The sequence below is a fragment of the Gnatocerus cornutus genome, chromosome 8 (assembly GCF_029298725.1).
Source record: "Gnatocerus cornutus isolate USDA-ARS CGAHR chromosome 8, icGnaCorn1.1, whole genome shotgun sequence".
Classification (NCBI taxonomy): domain Eukaryota; kingdom Metazoa; phylum Arthropoda; class Insecta; order Coleoptera; family Tenebrionidae; genus Gnatocerus; species Gnatocerus cornutus.
In genome coordinates, this window is record NC_142240.1 from 13,380,745 (window position 1) to 13,396,854 (window position 16,110).

Below are 16,110 nucleotides of genomic sequence, written 5' to 3' on the forward strand. Positions count from 1 at the left end.
CAGCTCATATTGGATAATATTAACATGTTAATATTTTTATAATTTTCCAGGTGAACGAAAAGTTCACTGATTTGGGCTTCGTCCCGAAGCCGCTGCTGAAGATGGAGCCCAAAACCCGCAACCTTCTCCCTCGAGTGGCCTACCGGCGGTCCGTCTTCGGCGAAGGTGTCCTCATCTCCCGCGTGGGCAGCCGAGCGCTAGTTAGTGTAGTGGAAGGCGTGAACGGCGTCGTTCAAGATGTCGTCACTTCCGTATTCAACAACTCATTCTTCCTGAATTTGCAATTCAGCATCCACGACCAAGACGTGTTCTATTTCGTTAAAGACAATGTGCTTAAAATACGAGACGATTTAGAAGAGTTGCGCCGTTTAGGAGGAATGTTCAACGTTTCTACGCACGAGATCACGGATCATGGTGCTACTGCAATAAAAGAGCTCCGACTCCATAATCCTGATGCAGTTGTGATAATTAAATATGGTGCTGATCCTGAGCAGGAGACTCACAAGATCCTGCGTCACGCGCACAAAAGAGCGGTGGAACGAGCTTGGGAGTTGGAGAAACAGCTGGTGGCGGCGGGGTTCCAGGGTCGAGGCGATTGGACGGAGGAGGAGAAGGAGGAATTGATTTCGCACGGTGACGTGGATGGATACGAGGGAGTGGATATACATAGCATACATAAGTATCCGCAGCTGGCGGACGATCCGGGGAATGTGGCGTTCCAGAGAGATACCAAGAGGAAGCGGAGAAAGAGTGGGTCGAGACGGGGACGATTGCATCGGCACGAATCGTGATTAAACAAACGTGGTGATATTAAATAAATCGCAACAGCAGAATATTTTTATGTGCCATAAAGTCAACATCAAATCAAATCCTAGTCGTTCTTAAATAAAGAGAAGAAAGTACATAACTAATTTATAGGAACAAATTACTATTTTTAATAAATTCGTGGCGATAATATTTTGATAATCATAAGTTAAAGAAAAAGAAATGTGAATATGCCATGAACTGTCCAAGTTGTAACTGTGTTGTGTACAAGCAATCAAAAGGCCTATTTGATAACGAATGACATGTTTCCTACAGGGTAGCCGAGTCGCCACTCTCGCGGATATCTAGAAAGACTCTTGCACATAGTTCTATCTAGTTAAGGCAATACTAAGGACTGTACATATATCAGAAGCTTTTTATATGGAAAATTATAGTGACTCGCCATGACATGAGAAACGAAATGATTTTGTGCTGCAGTTTCTTATGATGATTTTACGTTATTTGGTCATCATCGATCGTAGCAATTGACTGAACTGTATTTAACGATCCATTAATATAAATTTAGCAGACATAGTCCATAGATGTACATATTTATATCGTTTTATTAAGTTTTACAATTCTATCCTCGGTGCTTGTCTCCACTCTACCTATATCTAAAAATTAGATCTGGGCCGCAATTTTAATCAGGTCCATTAATCATTAGAATAGCGTACTGTCAGTATCCATAAACATATGCATCATAGAATCTGTAACTTACTGCCAATTTATTACTCATCGTTTTGTTCAAAGTCATTTTATTATTGTTCGCCATAGTGAAACTGTAATAATTGTAATAGGTACAGCTGTTGTAATGATAAATGAACTCTATTAAGTTCTCAAATCCATATTGTATCCACATGGTCATAGTTTAGATGTACAATGTCGTTTCTTTTCCATCATTTACACATTCAGTTGGATTGAAAGACTTTAAGAGGTGATTCAGTAAGGGGGCATTAGCTGCCAAACGTGGATAAGTGATATATTTTCTAATGTGACTAACAAAGAAAGCAATACTTTGTATCTTATATACGTCTTAATTACTATTAATTACATTATGTGCAATTGTTGTGTGGCTGCATCTGCAGCTAGCACTAGTATGCATTAAAGATATTGACCATAATCGTGAACTATTGACTAACATTTTATGTGTGTATATAAATTATTGTGTATATTGTTTTGATATGTAAATATATTTTGTTCTATTCAGTAATATAATCATTTATTAAATGCAGAATTATTTATGACAACTTCGTCTTCATTCTTCCACACCCAAACCCACACAGTCGCCTTTAATTGCCTTTAATGTTGCTATAGAAACTTTGTGTCATGTCATGCATTATTGTTCCAAATATTGATCACACAATTCTCTGAAAAGAAATATTTCGTGCTCAACAGCGATGTCATCGTCATCCAATTTACAAAGATCGAATCACTCCCAAAGTCTCGATGACAAAGACTACGAAAACGAAAGTTTCGAAGAAGAATCATACGATGAAGAGTCTCTACCAGCGTTGAGCCTCAGTACTCTTGAGAGACTCGGAGACAAACCCAAATCTTTCCACAACAAAACTTTCACATCGGCGCAAGTGAGAGACATCGAACGACACAATATCATTCTGATGAACAAAATTCTCATGTACAACCAAAAATCAGTTAAACCGAAACCTTCTCTACCTAATAAATACCACATGACAAGCTCGGCCATTAACAGGAAGAAAAACCAGAAGAAAATCGACTGGGAAAATCAGGTTTGAGGAGTTATGTTAATGAAGACTGTATTGCACTAAATAAATAGCACAATCGTAAATACGATAATTGATTGTGCTATGCCAGCCAATAAAGTCTGTTTCGAATTTCGAATTGAGTTGATAACGTTTCTTTTCTAGATCTTGTTGAAGAAAATTCAGTCAGTGAAGCCATCTGTGAAGTATTGTAATTAAATTAAGAGGGTCCAATATATTTATACGAAAAGTTTAATTAATTTCTAACAACAGTAAATCACCCAACAACGTTCTGAGTGTGTCGAGAATACTAACGATCCTCAATAATTGAGTTTATGCATTTGAATTTGCGGCCACAATAAAAGAACGATTGCGTAAACTATTGGCACTGTAAATTATAGTTTTTATTGCCCTGGATCTACGCCGATTACTAGTAAATCCGATCAAAAATAAATGTTGAAATAACAGTTGAGAATTTAAGATTCTTAGAAAAAACAAAAGGATCCCCAACGCAAACTGTTAAAGATTTGTTAAATTTTGCCGACAAAAAGATAAATATAACTGTAATAACTCGATTAAATAAGAAATGTACATAAATAAGGTAAGTGGTAAATATTTAATTAAGATTAAGCGGCTTGTTTTTACGCGTCAAGGAAAAGCGTTTGGTACACAAATTAATTAATTGTTATCACGTGATTTTATTATCAAAACCCACAAATGCGACGAATTTATCATTATGACATGTCTTTATAAATTAAACTGCAAAATTCAACCGCACTTTGAGTTAATAGTGCCAATGTTAACATCGCGACGGTAAACCTTGCCGATTACAAAATTGAGAGGATTTATTAAACCTGACTCAGCAATTATATGCAATCTGTTTCTCATTGAATCAGTGCCAGATATCGGATTAGAGAGAGGCGCAAAATATTAAAAGAATACAAAATTGTAAACAATTGTAACCAATCTAAAACCGGCAGAATCTTTAATTCTGTTTTATGCGTTTTTTGTTATCAAGTCATAACGTTCAACATCCAATGAATTCATTTTTTTTGTGTGTGAGTTAATTAGCCTCGAAATTCTTCCAATGAACAATGGTTTAGGAAATCCAGCCAATGACTGATAAGTTAAGTACGACCGAATTGGTCGTTTGGATGCACTTTTTGTTATAAAAACTACTTTGATAAAGATAATGCGGGCCAATAGAATGAATTGTTTTTTGTGTTTTAAAACGATTTTAAACACATTCTCCATTTTGTTATGAAGAAAGGGCGGATGTTCAAATAAAAATCTCTAAAATTTGTCTCGAAGTTTGTAAATTGTGTATTTAAAATTTTGATACAATTTTTATCACCCCATTTTTCCTTTATCGTTAATATGGTGATACTTGAGTTAATCACCCAAAATTAAGTGGCCACTTTGCAATTTCCCCTAATAACGACCGCAAAGATAATACCTATATTAATAATCATTATGGTAAACAAGCAAAAAAAATCCGCGAAATGGTGATTTTTATTAGAATGATTCGATAACTTTATTTCCAATAATTAATTAATAAAATTAAGTCTCTGCATTCCTTGGTTAATCAATTTTATCGAATTGACCGAGATTTCCTTTTCCTGCTGCTTTGCGGTGTGCGATAAGAGGACATTTTTGGCCATTTTTAGTATTATCTCAGTTATTTTAACATCGAGGACGATTACAACTTCTAAAAATCAGATCATGCAGCTTTCTCGTGTTAATATTTTCAGAAGCTTGACACAGCGGCGGAAATTTATCTATCGACTGTTCCTGTTTTATGATCATAGATAATAGATTTGTTTGTCGTCTAATTGAAATAACGACAAGAGCAAAGAAATTCGGAATGTAACAGATTATCTTTAATTGTGCTAAGGTCATTGGTCATCGCTTGAAGGCAAAGCATTCGTCCAATGTGAAGCGACCTTTCCCGACCGAACATATGGCAGCCCACAATTACACTGTAACATTTTGCGGCAAACCTCACATAATCGCTAAAAGTTTTGACAGATTTTTCCATAAAAGTGACGCGACCTTGAAACTTACCACGAAAATCGGCTGTGAAATGTCAAAGTAAAGAAAAACACACAAAACAATAATTATTATGTTAAAAAATCGCCGTTCCTGCCGCGGCCTGAAATCTAAACTAATACGTTGTGCAATTTGAAGGTTATAACAAGATGCAAACTCGCGGATTTGTTTTTTGGTTAATTTTGAGCTTTTATCAAAGTGACTGTGTATGGGCCAACTTGGAGGGATCTCCAGAAAGGGCGAAGTCTCGAGACAACCTGATGAAGAGTACTTATTCGGCCAACGACTTACTCCTTAGCGACAGTAAGTACCGATTTTCCAATTCGATTTAAGCAAGTAATGAAATTTTAGGTTCAATAAACACCTGTAGCATCGATGATTTCGCTTGTCTTACGATGGCCGCTAATGACAGGATGGGGCTTGATGCCATCAAGTCTCTTCATCAGAAGCTCGATGATGATGCTGATGGAAACGTTGACTTGGCAGAATCTGATGACGTAAGCTCTTGTGACTATCAAAAACTGTCTTTATCAACAATTTGTAGTTTCTGAGAGAAGATTTACAATATGACTCTGGATATGAACGGCGACAAAGGGCTTTCCATAGGAATGATGACCACCACATCTCAGTTAAAGAACTTTGGGAAGCCTGGATAAAGTCAGAAGTCCACAATTGGACTGTTGAACAAACGACAGAATGGCTGGTGTCATCAGTTGACTTGCCCCAATATGTTCCTAGTTTTATCACGCACAAAGTCACAGGGGCTAATTTACCTAGGTAACATCTACAGAGAGTTGATCAAATTCTGATTAGGGTATTGTAGATTGGCTGCTAATAACATCCACTACTTGAACCATCTTGGGATCAAAGACCCAATACACAAGCAAAAAATTGTCTTAAAGGCCATGGATGTGGTGCTCTTTGGCCCCCCTAAAGGTGAGCTGTCATTTCTAGATTCATAATATTGGTAACAGTGAGAATATAAATATCCTGGTCATAAAATATACAAACTTTAAAATGAGAGATAATAATGAAATTCTGAAAGTATATTCCCTTTTGTTATTTTTTAGCACTCAACATTCTCTCTTACAAAAAATATGTTTAGAATATTTTATATTGTTTGTTTATTGAAGGAATAAAGTTTCCTTTAATCTGATAAACATTCAACGTGATATTTCCAGGTTCATTCATTTTCACATTTTTGCTATTTCCGTGGAATAAATTTCTTAAACGCACCACAAAAAGCGCAATTCAGCATTGTGGGCCCACAGTGGGTGGCACACATTTTCAACATAAACACTGTATTGATATGCTATTTGAGTGTGAAATTTAACGATCCATTAATTATTTTTTGGCGCGACCGGAAAATAATTCTCTGTCGTATTGTACCCAATTAACGTCTTAGATGTTTATATTTACAATTTCTTCACTTGCAGGTTAATTTTGTCTAATGAGATTCGAATTTCACGCGCTCAATTTTTACTGTTATTAAAACGAAATTACTAAAATTATAATCACGTTGAGATTTTTAAATTAACAAATTGCAATTTTGTCATGTGCTAGTAATAAATTTTGTAATTCAAAATTTTCCACCTTAAATCTGAGGGCGCCAAATTTGAAAGCAATGTCACGCCGATTTTTCTAGCGTTATCAAGCGATCACATAAAAACTCGTCCTTGAAAGTTTAATGGGAAATGTTGAATTCGCAGTTGGGGGTTCTAACAAATTTTTACCGGAAGTTGTGTTTTCATAATAAAGTGAAGACGCAAAAAAACATGAAAAACATCTTAGGAAACTCACTTTTGTGGGGATTTAAAATTTATTGAACGACTTTATTTACATAAATACAAAATATGTAACAATAATGACGTAACACGCACCGTTTGAATGCAATTCCACGAAAATCTGCTCAAAATTTTATTGCAGAATTAAAAGAGAAGCCAAGAAAAATATTTCGTTTTGTTTATTCCTTCTGATCCAAAATACCGCAACCATTTCCAAATTAAAATAACGCATAAAAATAGAATTGCAGATCAGAATGAAAGAATTATTACTATTCTTTTACCATGTGTTGATGAGCCACTTTGATCAAGTAAACAATATTTTTAAATATGCAAAAATGTCTTTTTTTTTCGATTTTTCGCTCAGAGGATGGTGCAACAACCTTCGTTTTAATCGGTGCGTGAATTTTGGAACATTAATAATACTTATACTCATGTTCATTCAAGGCCGAAAAATACTATGTAATAATCGTTCCCAAGTACTAAAATGTGGTTGGAAATTGATTATTGCTAGTCCTGATGAGTCACTACTGTAATTCCGAGCTGCGTACGTTGAAATTTCTTTTATCCTACAATTCTCAGCACTTATATTACGTAAGAGCATTTATACAAAATGCTGTAATTTTTCCCGTTTTGGTTTTTATTTACATTGCACTCATCGTGTGACGACGTGGAATAAATTATTACTTATGTAAGCAAAGACAGTAGTCCCCAATAGAATTTGGAAAGAGTTACCGACAAAATCCACTATTTTCATCTCAATTTTGATGGTCCTCGCGTTGTGCAGCAGCATCATCATATCTTTATTGCATGTTCGCTAGGACGCTTCCAGCAGAATTCGCCAAAGCGTGACAACAATGGTCTAATTATATAATCATTACCGGCGTTACTAATAATTTCTGATCAGTTTTTTCGTATTTGGACGTGAATATGTGTGCGAAAAATAATGTCCTGTTCGACAAATGAGTATTTTGTTTTTAACAGACGGTCAACCACACTGGAAAGACCTCACCCTTATTGTTCTAATCATCGGAGGTGGCATAGGGGTATGGTACGCTTTCCACCAAAACAAGAAGTTCAAGAGCCATCTCAACCGTATGAACCGCGACATGGACAGCCTCCAAAACGCAGAAAAAGCCCTCGAAAACCTACAGAAAGAACTAGAAGAAGCCAAACAAGCACAAGAAGACGTGATCACTGAAAAACAGAACTTGGAAAAGAAACTACAAGACTCGAAAACTGACTTGGATTCCCTGCCAAATTCGTACTCGGACTTGGAGATCACGCAGCTCAAGCAAGAAATTGAGGTAAGAACTGTCATTTTAGTCGTAGCTACATATTTTTTTTAGATGTTGCGAACCGAGCTACAAATTGCCGAAGGTGAGTTGAAGGACAGGTGCTGGTCGCCTCCTCCGATTCTCCAACATTGGTTGCAACTGACCCATGAAATCGAGAACAAAGCCTACATGAAGAAGAAAATCGCCGCAGAGAAGCAGTTGCAACAAGCGCGCGAAGCTGTAAGTTCCCGTGATCACAACCCATCAAACACTAACTTGTCGTTTCAGTGTGAAAAACTGCGAAAAAAGCGGTCGAGTCTTGTAGGCGCATTTGTATCAACTCACGGGAAGTCCATCGATGAGGTTGATAGAAGCATAGTCGAGGCCAGAACGGCCTTAAATGAAGTGACTCAAGAGTTGCAAGAACGTGTACATAGGTGGAAGCAGATCGAGCTTCTCTGCGGATTCAATATCATCAACAATAACGGATTACAGTTTTTGGAGAACACTCTGTATCGCAGTAGCAACGGAAGAGCATTGGCTTTAAGAAGTGAGTTTTATTAGAGGTGGAGAAACAGTGGTACTAACGATTTTTTTTAGGTCGAATCAGCAGTCAAGACGATTTGGATGATGATAATGGTTCCGTCTATGGGGGCCTTCAAGGTAAGGCTATTTCGTTTGATGATGATTCCTATGAAACCGATTAAGTTGGTATTAACAAAGTAAACCCCGAGTTGTACTTTTGTAGTGTGGTAGGATTGTTTATGTAAATAATTTTATTAAACGTGTTAGTTTAGGTTAGTGCGTTAACAACCTCAGGAAAATTGATTCTTTGGCTTTATTTATTCTTTTATCTGCACTATAATACTCCTCTGTCTCTCTATTCTGTCTCGTGAGGTTGTTAATTGTGTTTGAAAAAGAAGTACCTGAAGCATACTTAATGTTTGGTTCGTTGAAACAGTTGATATTTTACACAAAAAACGCACAAAAAGACATTCACACTCTAGCTTATTATTCTAAACAGATTATAGTCCAGGGGTTGGAAATTTCCCCTGCAATTTCTAGCAGAATTTGGTGATACATTGATTGAAATTTCAATTTAATAATCAAATCTCTGCAGCCCCTAATTAAGTAACCCAGTAAATGAGCTTTAACTTAAAAAAAAGTCGATTTGGAAACTCGGTATTCTAAAACCCTCACTGATGGTCAGAACTTGATGACCCAGATCTCTTTTCTTTGACCTTTACCGCGCAAGTGGGTCAATACGAATCTATGAGTCACCAAATATTCTGCGAGCTCTCTTCTTTTCGCTGACTACTGGACTATCACCCCACAGTTTTGCTAACCTAATCTGACATCGTAATCAGAATTTCTTAAAACTGTACTTATTTTTGAACCAGTTATATATTTTTTAGCTATTTTTGCTTGATTGTAATTTATTTTTGTGCTAGGGGGCATGTATTCCGTAGTTTGTAGATATCGATCAATATAAAAGCCTGTTGATATTTATTTAAATTTATTTTTTTATTTTTTCCGTTTCCTTTCGTCTTTTTTTGAGCAACTTTTGGACCGATGCAGGTAAGAGGGTCTTTTAATGCTTGGTAGGCTTAAATGGTGGCTCTCTTAAACACTAATCACCTTCCACAAGCGCTGTTCGATTCGACGAACCAAATATAAAGTAATCAGAATTGCATGCGGGTTAACTAATGTCGGTGTAAGATCGCGCTATATCTACAGGATACTCAGAGTCGGCAGCGCATCAAGGAGACTCTTCTGGAAGCGAAGCAAGCCGACAAGAAGAGGACTCACATTCAGAGAACAAGCAAACGGTCCATTTCTTAGTGGGAGGAGAACTGTAAGTCCGCCCCTGTCTTCAAACAAAGTACTAATGACAGATTTTAGCTCCAACTGGGCGCCTGAAGAAGCGTCCGGGGTGACGAAAGCCGGAAAATTGTCTTCCAACCCCAGAAGTATTAGCAATAATAATATCTCAGTACCGCCGAAATCTTCATCAATTACAAGGTCTTTTTCGCAAGACATTAATGTAGGACCTGTGGAAGTAGGGAAACCGAAATCGTCACAGTCCGATACTAGTTTGGATGCTCCTGTAAGACCGAAATCGCTAAGACACACACCGATTAAAGAATTGCCAGCTCCGTCGATGGAAGACGATATCTGCTCGACCGACTCGTCGTTGATGGATGAAGATATAAAGAAGAAAAAGAAAAAGCTTTTTGCCTTTACCAAGAAAAGTAAGGGTAAAAGCGACTGATTTAAGGCGGCGTTAATAGGATGACTTTTCATTTGTTATCCCAGACATACGTTAATACAGGGATAATGTACCTCATCGGTTGGATTTTGTTTCATTTTGTAGAGTACTAATAGGAGATTTTCAATATGTCATTTTTTAGTTTGGTGTATTTTATTCATTGCTTTGTAGCGTGACGTATTGAAAATACGATTTTTCCCAAGGAAAGTTGACTTGAAAATGTACAGATATTAGTCTTCCATTTAACCTGATTCAAAGTTGTTATTTTGTATATTTTGGAGAAGTCTTAGGAATGTTTTTGTTCCTCTTTTTCCAATTTTATTTATTCCATTGTACTTATAGATCGTGACTGAATCGTGTCCTAATGCGCCTAAGTGTACTTCAATTATTGTGATGATAATTGTATTTTTTCTTCACCAATCATTGGATTTACGACAATGTTAAATTGTGATAAATTAGTAAAAAACAAATTTATTTTAGATTAAAATAAAGACAGGGGTTTACTCGTTCTTTTATTTTATGATATTCATTTGCAATAATTGAGTATTTATAGCATTGTTTTCACAAAGGTTTTTTTTAATTGCAGAGTTATCACTTAATAAAAATTTACGATTTGTAATTGTCTTCAGTTACTCAACAAGTATCTGTTTTGGGTTTTACGTTGTTTTTCACAAAATCTTCCAATGCTTGAGACTGACACTCTCCAGACCGCCAAAAATACTCCCATCTGTTGCCCTCGCCGACCTTCGGGCATTCATAAACTGACTTTGAATGTTTACTGACATTACTGACACCTTTGTAAAGCTGCTGGCAAACAAAACACTCGAAAGCGGGAATGGGATGATCATCCTCTGTCTCAATACCAAACGGACCTTGCGCTAGAGCAGTCTTAAGACGCTCATTTCTAACAATTCCGCGCTTGTGCTCAAGAAACTCTTCATATAAACTATCATTTTGATTGACTATCTCAATATAACGCGCTAGTTCTTCAGGACTGAAGTTCTTGGCTAAAATCACCGAGTTTCCGTTGGGCAACCAGTCTTCGACAGATGGAGACCCCATGTAAATCGGGACTGATCCGACCATCAAAGGCCGCCAGAGCTTCTCAGTTATGTAGTCTTCACAGACCCCATTTTCAAAGGCTACAATGAATTTGTACTGAGCAATAAAACTTAAAAATTTGTCGTCGTATAAGTCCATGGCGTTGATCCCCGCGATGCTACAATGAAAAATTAACAGGAAGTTCAACCAGGCGGTGGCTTACTCTTGTGGGAACTTCTTATTATTGAGACAAGCCCCGAATGAGTCCACTTTGACGTACTTCATGAGCTCGGACACATAAGAGTCTCTTTCCACGGGTGTATCACAGTCTGATTGTATGTACAATACTGGGGCATTTTCACTTAATCGCTCATTTTTTTCGGTTACACTTAGAATGTAACGAGTGTCTAAAACGGGAATTTGAAACAGCAAGGATTTTACTTAATTAGTACCTGTAATAATACTCAAATTTTCTAAATACTGGAGGGTAACAGGGAAGTCGCTGTTTCTACTAAACGTCGCTGTAATATCAAAAAGATCAAAGGTTCGTTGGTACAGAAAAAGCGCGACATTTCTTGGAGACTCCTCGTGGAAAATCGCCCAAAGTTTCTCTTTGGGTGCAGGCACGTCCAAATAATCAAACATGCTCCCATAGAACAAAAAAGCCTTGAAAAAGTGGGTAATTAACCCGAGAGTAAGAATGTAGGTTCATTTTACTTGCAAATTTGTATTGTTGATGTAATTTCGATCCTTTGTTAATAAACACGTGTATTTATGCAAGCAGGTGACTATTCTGTCGTTTTCTCCCATGAAGGGGGTCCACCATATTATCACAGGGAGTTTATCTTCATTATCTTGAAAATAAAATGCGAACTGTAACAGCAATTTTTTTTTGGTTTTTAGTAAAATAGAAAATACCTGAATTATGTAAAAAGCGATCGACACAGTGGCCAGGACTAGAAATATGTTTTTTATCTTTATTTTGTATAGAATATAACCTAACATTTTCGTTTAATTTAAAAAATAAAATCATATTTATCAATTTTTGCGAGCGGAAGTGAACAACCACGTCTTGACATATGTTATCAAGGAAATGGTTTTAGTCGCATTGCGAAACACAAAAACAGGTAAAAACTAGCGTATTAAGTAACAAATTGTAGATAAAAACTGGAATGCATCATAAACAATTATTTCTCTAGGTCATCAGAAGCGTTTTGCGGGTTGCAGGCGCAGAGTATAAACATTTAAAAAGAAAAGGCGAAATGAAGAAAAACTTCTCCATTAGCGCAATTAGGTGCCCCAAAATAAAAAACCAATCTGACCAAAAAGTGTGTATTTGGCAATTCTCGATTACATGAGAGCTTGCAGAATAAAATTAAAAACTTAACCCTTCAACTTCTTCTTTGGGCGGAGATTGTTTGTGTGTCCACATTTAGTTTTGCGGCAATTAGTAGCACGTGGATGCAATCTCGCGTAGCATTTGCGACAAATCATTTTATCGCAATTGTATTTCTGCGCCAGCAAACGAAGAGAAGGCTCAATAATACCACCTCTCAGACGCAGTACTAAATGAAGGGTGGACTCCTTTTGGATATTGTAATCGGACAAGGTACGTCCATCTTCCAGTTGTTTTCCTGCGAAAATCAAACGTTGTTGATCTGGGGGGATTCCTTCTTTATCCTGGATCTTTGCCTTCACATTTTCTATCGTATCTGAAGGCTCGACTTCAAGAGTGATAGTCTTACCGGTCAGAGTTTTCACGAAAATTTGCATGATGGCGACTCTAAAACAAAAGAAATGGAAAACTATAACGACTACGGCAAACAAAAATCGAGGAAAATTGTGACATAACCTCACAATATTTCTGAGCGAATTTCACTGGGGAAAGTGGGAAAGGAGGCTCAATAAACGGTGTAAAAGCAAACCTAACTACAACAAAACCAATTATAAGGAATTTAGGCTGAAATAAAGTGAATAAAATGGGAAATTCGGACTTACAGATGCTACAACGTGGTCGCCACAATTTTCTTTTCCGAAAGAGAAGGTGTAGAGGGATCTGCATTACCGACATGGCGGTTGTAGTGATTTTTGACAAGGCGCGAGATTTAAACTCTTTATTAAATGCTTTCATCACAGGGGTTACTTAAAACTAGCATATTTTTGGTAAATGGCAAGATCTGAGGCTTTCGGTAAAAAACCTCCGTTAATACCAACTTGGATGTAGTTTTCATAGATTTGTATTGACTGTTTGCTAACTGTAGGGGGAGTCACTTGAATTGAGGAGTCTTCAGAAAATTTGCTCCTTGGTTTTAAGGTCAACGACATTGGTGTAAAGCTGTTTTTCACCGTTCCGTTGGCTTTTTTTCCGATGTGAACATACCTGGAATAACTTATGTAATGAAAAGCAAACAACGCGAATGTTTTGATACTTTTTATAAGTTATTATGTCGGCGTTTTTTGGGTCCACGAGTTTAGTACCGTAGACGTCTTTCATAGGAGGAAAGAGAGACTTGAAAGTAATCGGTTCAGGGCTACTTTCTTTCGACGTAGTCCCTTGAGATTCGTTCGTATAAGTGCTATCCTCATCATCACAAGAATCTTCATTGGAACTAGAACTAGATCAAAATTAGACGGGATTTGGGAAACACTGTTTGTACCTTGTGCTGGATGCAGCAGAGCTCGTCGAACTTTGCCCTGTAAGCGACGGATTCTTCATCGCAAGTGATTTATTCGAATTCTCCTCCCTCCGTCTTACCGGTCGTATTCTAATGATAAAAGGACTGTAATCGATAGTACAATTCGGCATAAAATCTCTGACGGAATTGCTGATTTTAAAGGCAAAAACGTCGTTTAAAACGCTGAGTTCATATGGCCTGTGATAATCAGAATAAGCATCGATCATTTCAGCGTCCTTTGAATGGACTTGAATGATCTCAGAACAAGCCTTTGTTAAATCATTGTAAGCATAAGGAAGACACTTAAGGATGTCGCGGTCCCACCACTGACTCAAAGATTTGTTATTAAAAACGATCGGTTTGTGGTGGAAATAATAATCCGACGTGTACTCCCAAATCTGCGGTTTGTTCTCTTCCGGAGTAAAAATCCCAAGGAAAAGATTTATGGTGTTTTGTTTCTCTGCGTCGGAAAAGGTGTTACTGTAGTATCTACTCAGAGTCTGCATTATGTCGTTGCCTTGAGAAGTCCACGGGGCTGTTTTTCTGTACGTTTTTATACGATGGACGAGCTGGGAGCCCCCGTATTGTAACGCGAGAGTATCGCCGTGATCTTCGTACAGACACTCCAGCATTCGGACGCAATCTGTGTCAAACTCGAGGTTTGGAGAGTCTAGTATACCCAGAGCACACAATTGGTACCCCAAAACGCACTTCCCTATAGCGAACTGTGCGGTGTTGGTCCGATCAAGACAGTCAACGCAATTCGTCCGAATGATCCCAGTCTGAACACTCCCAATATTCTCATTCTTGTTCTGACCAACAACCGTGTTCAATTTCTGCGAGAAATATCTTCTTTGGTTGTGAAAAATTCCAGTCTTCATCACAGCGTTTCTCGCGATGTCTGCCAAGTGCCCCATTACATTCGCATCATTCCCTTTATTTTTCCTCGCCATATCAAACGTTTTATAAACGATCTGATGATCCGGCGGTAAAAACTGGTTCAAATACTTCACAGCAGAGCTCAGTTCGTCACTGAGCAACCTCTCCTGTTTCTTCCGTTCTCTCTGCTTCACCAAGTTCAAGATAATAATGGGGGCACCATACCTCTTCAAAAGTTCATTAAAATGAGCGCCTGCAGTCTCCGCGTACGGATCGTACAAATCCATCGTTATCGCCGGCTTCGCGACCATTTTTCCCATATCTTGCCGCCAATGTCCCGGGATGGACCCCCTCATTTGAACGAACGAAGTAAAATGACTTTGACTGAACGAAGACACTCCTGAATCATGAACCATTTGCTCAGTCTCAACTTCATTCGCTACGTCTCCTTGGAAATTCGCCCCTCTTTTCAAAAAACGTGTCCCTGCGTAACGGCAGGAACGACGCGCTATCAAAGTCACATAAACGGATCGTCCGAAAATATTAATATTGGACTGTCCGATAAAACCGTGAGTTATGTACAAGAGCCAGTCGGGGTGCAACTCCGCTTCCATCTGACTCAGTAAATGCGTGTTCCAGACGAACTTGCGATGGGGTTTCGCGCGGATTCCGTAATCGTGAGTTTCGTCGTCTTTTCGGTTTGTTTGTGAAATTATAGAGGATGTTAGAGGGTTCGCATCGTCTGGAAACTGAAACTCGGAACTCTCTTGAGTCGTTGGCATGAACTGTTTGGGATCTGTGAGATTGTGTTGAAGGGAGTGAGTGAGGTCGTAGCTATAACTGAAATAAAAGTTACTAGCCAAGTCGATGTTTTGGAACATCTTCACGTAGCGCGGTTCTTCAGGATGCACCAATCGTACGGATTCGTGGGGAATGTAGATCATGTTCGTATCTTCAATTTTATAGATAGTGTGGTAACCAACAACGGCCACTTTTCTTCGTTTGGTGATCAAGATAATGTAGTATCCTTCCAGGAACCTGATGAAGCCTAATTGAAGTGTTAGCGTAACTCTTGAAAAAGAAACTCACCGACGATACCAAAAGAAGAAATTCCTTTAGACAACCCGCTGTTCCCCGACCTCTGTCTGTTCCCAGAATCAATCATATTAACGAGATCGTGGATCTCCTCAGCTGTGTACTCTACTTTATCATCGTAAATTTTTAAATCTCGCGATTCTTGTCGGTCTATTTTAAGCACGCGAAACCGTGTCTGAGTGTTATTGGAACCCACCAGGTAGTAGTTCTGAAATTGTTCTTTCAGTATAGTGAAAAAATGGGGTGAAAATATACCGATTTTGTTTCGTACAAGGCGATTTTTTGTATTGAGCTAATGATGGGGTGGAACACAACTCCGTTTGTTTCCATTGTTGTTATTTTATGTAATGTTCATTTTACAAGTGTCCTTCGGTTAATTGCGACTCACCCTAAATTATAAATTCACACAAAAAACCACAAAAAACAGCTGATGTTTTGACAGGTGTCACTATTGAGGTTAACTTTCCAGTTGTGTATTACTGGTCACGTGCACTTAAGGTGCTGGGCTTGTAGAAAAAT

The 16,110-nt window shown here is 37.9% G+C and overlaps 6 protein-coding genes across 11 annotated transcripts in view; 3 read left to right on the forward strand and 3 right to left on the reverse strand.

The window, feature by feature from the left end:
- Ten-m (teneurin transmembrane protein Ten-m) overlaps positions 1-2,051 on the forward strand; it is a 113,556-nt gene extending 111,505 nt beyond the window's left edge. For all 3 annotated transcript variants that reach the window (XM_088043982.1, XM_088043983.1, XM_088043984.1), the window contains one exon: positions 51-2,051. In XM_088043982.1, the coding sequence (XP_087900108.1) occupies positions 51-791 (741 nt within the window). In that variant the 3' untranslated portion in view covers positions 792-2,051. The remainder of the gene's footprint in view (positions 1-50) is intronic.
- Positions 2,052-2,133: 82 nt separating this feature from the next.
- LOC148170013 (cilia- and flagella-associated protein 97-like) lies at positions 2,134-2,780 on the forward strand. Its single transcript, XM_088043985.1, has 2 exons — positions 2,134-2,552; positions 2,691-2,780. Exons 1-2 carry the CDS (start codon positions 2,202-2,204, stop codon positions 2,742-2,744), a joined length of 405 nt encoding a protein of 134 aa, XP_087900111.1. The 5' UTR covers positions 2,134-2,201; the 3' UTR covers positions 2,745-2,780.
- A 1,681-nt stretch (positions 2,781-4,461) lies between these two features.
- Stim (stromal interaction molecule) lies at positions 4,462-10,520 on the forward strand. 2 transcript variants are annotated; one of them, XM_088044379.1, is made up of 10 exons: positions 4,462-4,877; positions 4,926-5,071; positions 5,119-5,351; positions 5,398-5,510; positions 7,340-7,662; positions 7,705-7,872; positions 7,921-8,182; positions 8,233-8,295; positions 9,352-9,487; positions 9,535-10,520. In XM_088044379.1, the coding sequence occupies exons 1-10, from the start codon at positions 4,724-4,726 to the stop codon at positions 9,902-9,904; spliced, it is 1,968 nt and encodes a 655-aa protein (XP_087900505.1). In that variant the 5' UTR covers positions 4,462-4,723; the 3' UTR covers positions 9,905-10,520. The 2 variants fall into 2 exon arrangements, with proteins under 2 accessions (XP_087900505.1, XP_087900506.1); XM_088044380.1 differs by having other exon boundaries at positions 4,463-4,877; positions 9,370-9,487.
- FucTB (alpha-(1,3)-fucosyltransferase 10) lies at positions 10,401-12,160 on the reverse strand. 3 transcript variants are annotated; one of them, XM_088044382.1, is made up of 5 exons: positions 11,861-12,160; positions 11,660-11,796; positions 11,395-11,608; positions 11,166-11,349; positions 10,401-11,120 (listed from the first exon to the last, which is right to left on the reverse strand). In XM_088044382.1, the coding sequence occupies exons 1-5, from the start codon at positions 11,973-11,975 to the stop codon at positions 10,535-10,537; spliced, it is 1,236 nt and encodes a 411-aa protein (XP_087900508.1). In that variant the 5' UTR covers positions 11,976-12,160; the 3' UTR covers positions 10,401-10,534. The 3 variants fall into 3 exon arrangements, with proteins under 3 accessions (XP_087900508.1, XP_087900509.1, XP_087900507.1); XM_088044383.1 differs by having other exon boundaries at positions 11,660-11,815; XM_088044381.1 differs by having other exon boundaries at positions 11,660-12,160.
- A 100-nt stretch (positions 12,161-12,260) lies between these two features.
- RpL40 (ribosomal protein L40) lies at positions 12,261-13,026 on the reverse strand. Its single transcript, XM_088044384.1, has 2 exons — positions 12,941-13,026; positions 12,261-12,725 (listed from the first exon to the last, which is right to left on the reverse strand). Exon 2 carries the CDS (start codon positions 12,713-12,715, stop codon positions 12,326-12,328), a length of 390 nt encoding a protein of 129 aa, XP_087900510.1. The 5' UTR covers positions 12,716-12,725; positions 12,941-13,026; the 3' UTR covers positions 12,261-12,325.
- Positions 13,027-13,041: 15 nt separating this feature from the next.
- On the reverse strand, positions 13,042-16,063 carry FIG4 (polyphosphoinositide phosphatase FIG4). The gene is made up of 5 exons (XM_088044377.1): positions 15,847-16,063; positions 15,586-15,799; positions 13,600-15,544; positions 13,372-13,557; positions 13,042-13,322 (listed from the first exon to the last, which is right to left on the reverse strand). The coding sequence occupies exons 1-5, from the start codon at positions 15,919-15,921 to the stop codon at positions 13,082-13,084; spliced, it is 2,661 nt and encodes an 886-aa protein (XP_087900503.1). The 5' UTR covers positions 15,922-16,063; the 3' UTR covers positions 13,042-13,081.
- Between the last annotated feature and the right edge of the window lie 47 nt (positions 16,064-16,110).

Coding starts and splice junctions, on each gene's coding strand:
- LOC148170013 (XM_088043985.1), top strand. CDS start 2,202: ATGTCATCGTCATCCAATTTACAAAGATCGAATCACTCCCAAAGTCTC. Junction 2,553..2,690: donor AAATCGACTGGGAAAATCAG/GTTTGAGGAGTT, acceptor TTTCTTTTCTAG/ATCTTGTTGAAGAAAATTCA.
- Stim (XM_088044379.1), top strand. CDS start 4,724: ATGCAAACTCGCGGATTTGTTTTTTGGTTAATTTTGAGCTTTTATCAA. Junction 5,352..5,397: donor ACAGGGGCTAATTTACCTAG/GTAACATCTACA, acceptor AGGGTATTGTAG/ATTGGCTGCTAATAACATCC. Junction 5,511..7,339: donor GCTCTTTGGCCCCCCTAAAG/GTGAGCTGTCAT, acceptor TGTTTTTAACAG/ACGGTCAACCACACTGGAAA.
- FucTB (XM_088044381.1), bottom strand. CDS start 11,947: ATGTTAGGTTATATTCTATACAAAATAAAGATAAAAAACATATTTCTA. Junction 11,609..11,659: donor TCAACAATACAAATTTGCAA/GTAAAATGAACC, acceptor CACTTTTTCAAG/GCTTTTTTGTTCTATGGGAG. Junction 11,121..11,165: donor AATAAGAAGTTCCCACAAGA/GTAAGCCACCGC, acceptor TTTTCATTGTAG/CATCGCGGGGATCAACGCCA.
- RpL40 (XM_088044384.1), bottom strand. CDS start 12,715: ATGCAAATTTTCGTGAAAACTCTGACCGGTAAGACTATCACTCTTGAA.
- FIG4 (XM_088044377.1), bottom strand. CDS start 15,921: ATGGAAACAAACGGAGTTGTGTTCCACCCCATCATTAGCTCAATACAA. Junction 15,545..15,585: donor TTCTTCTTTTGGTATCGTCG/GTGAGTTTCTTT, acceptor CACTTCAATTAG/GCTTCATCAGGTTCCTGGAA. Junction 13,558..13,599: donor TCTGCTGCATCCAGCACAAG/GTACAAACAGTG, acceptor ATTTTGATCTAG/TTCTAGTTCCAATGAAGATT.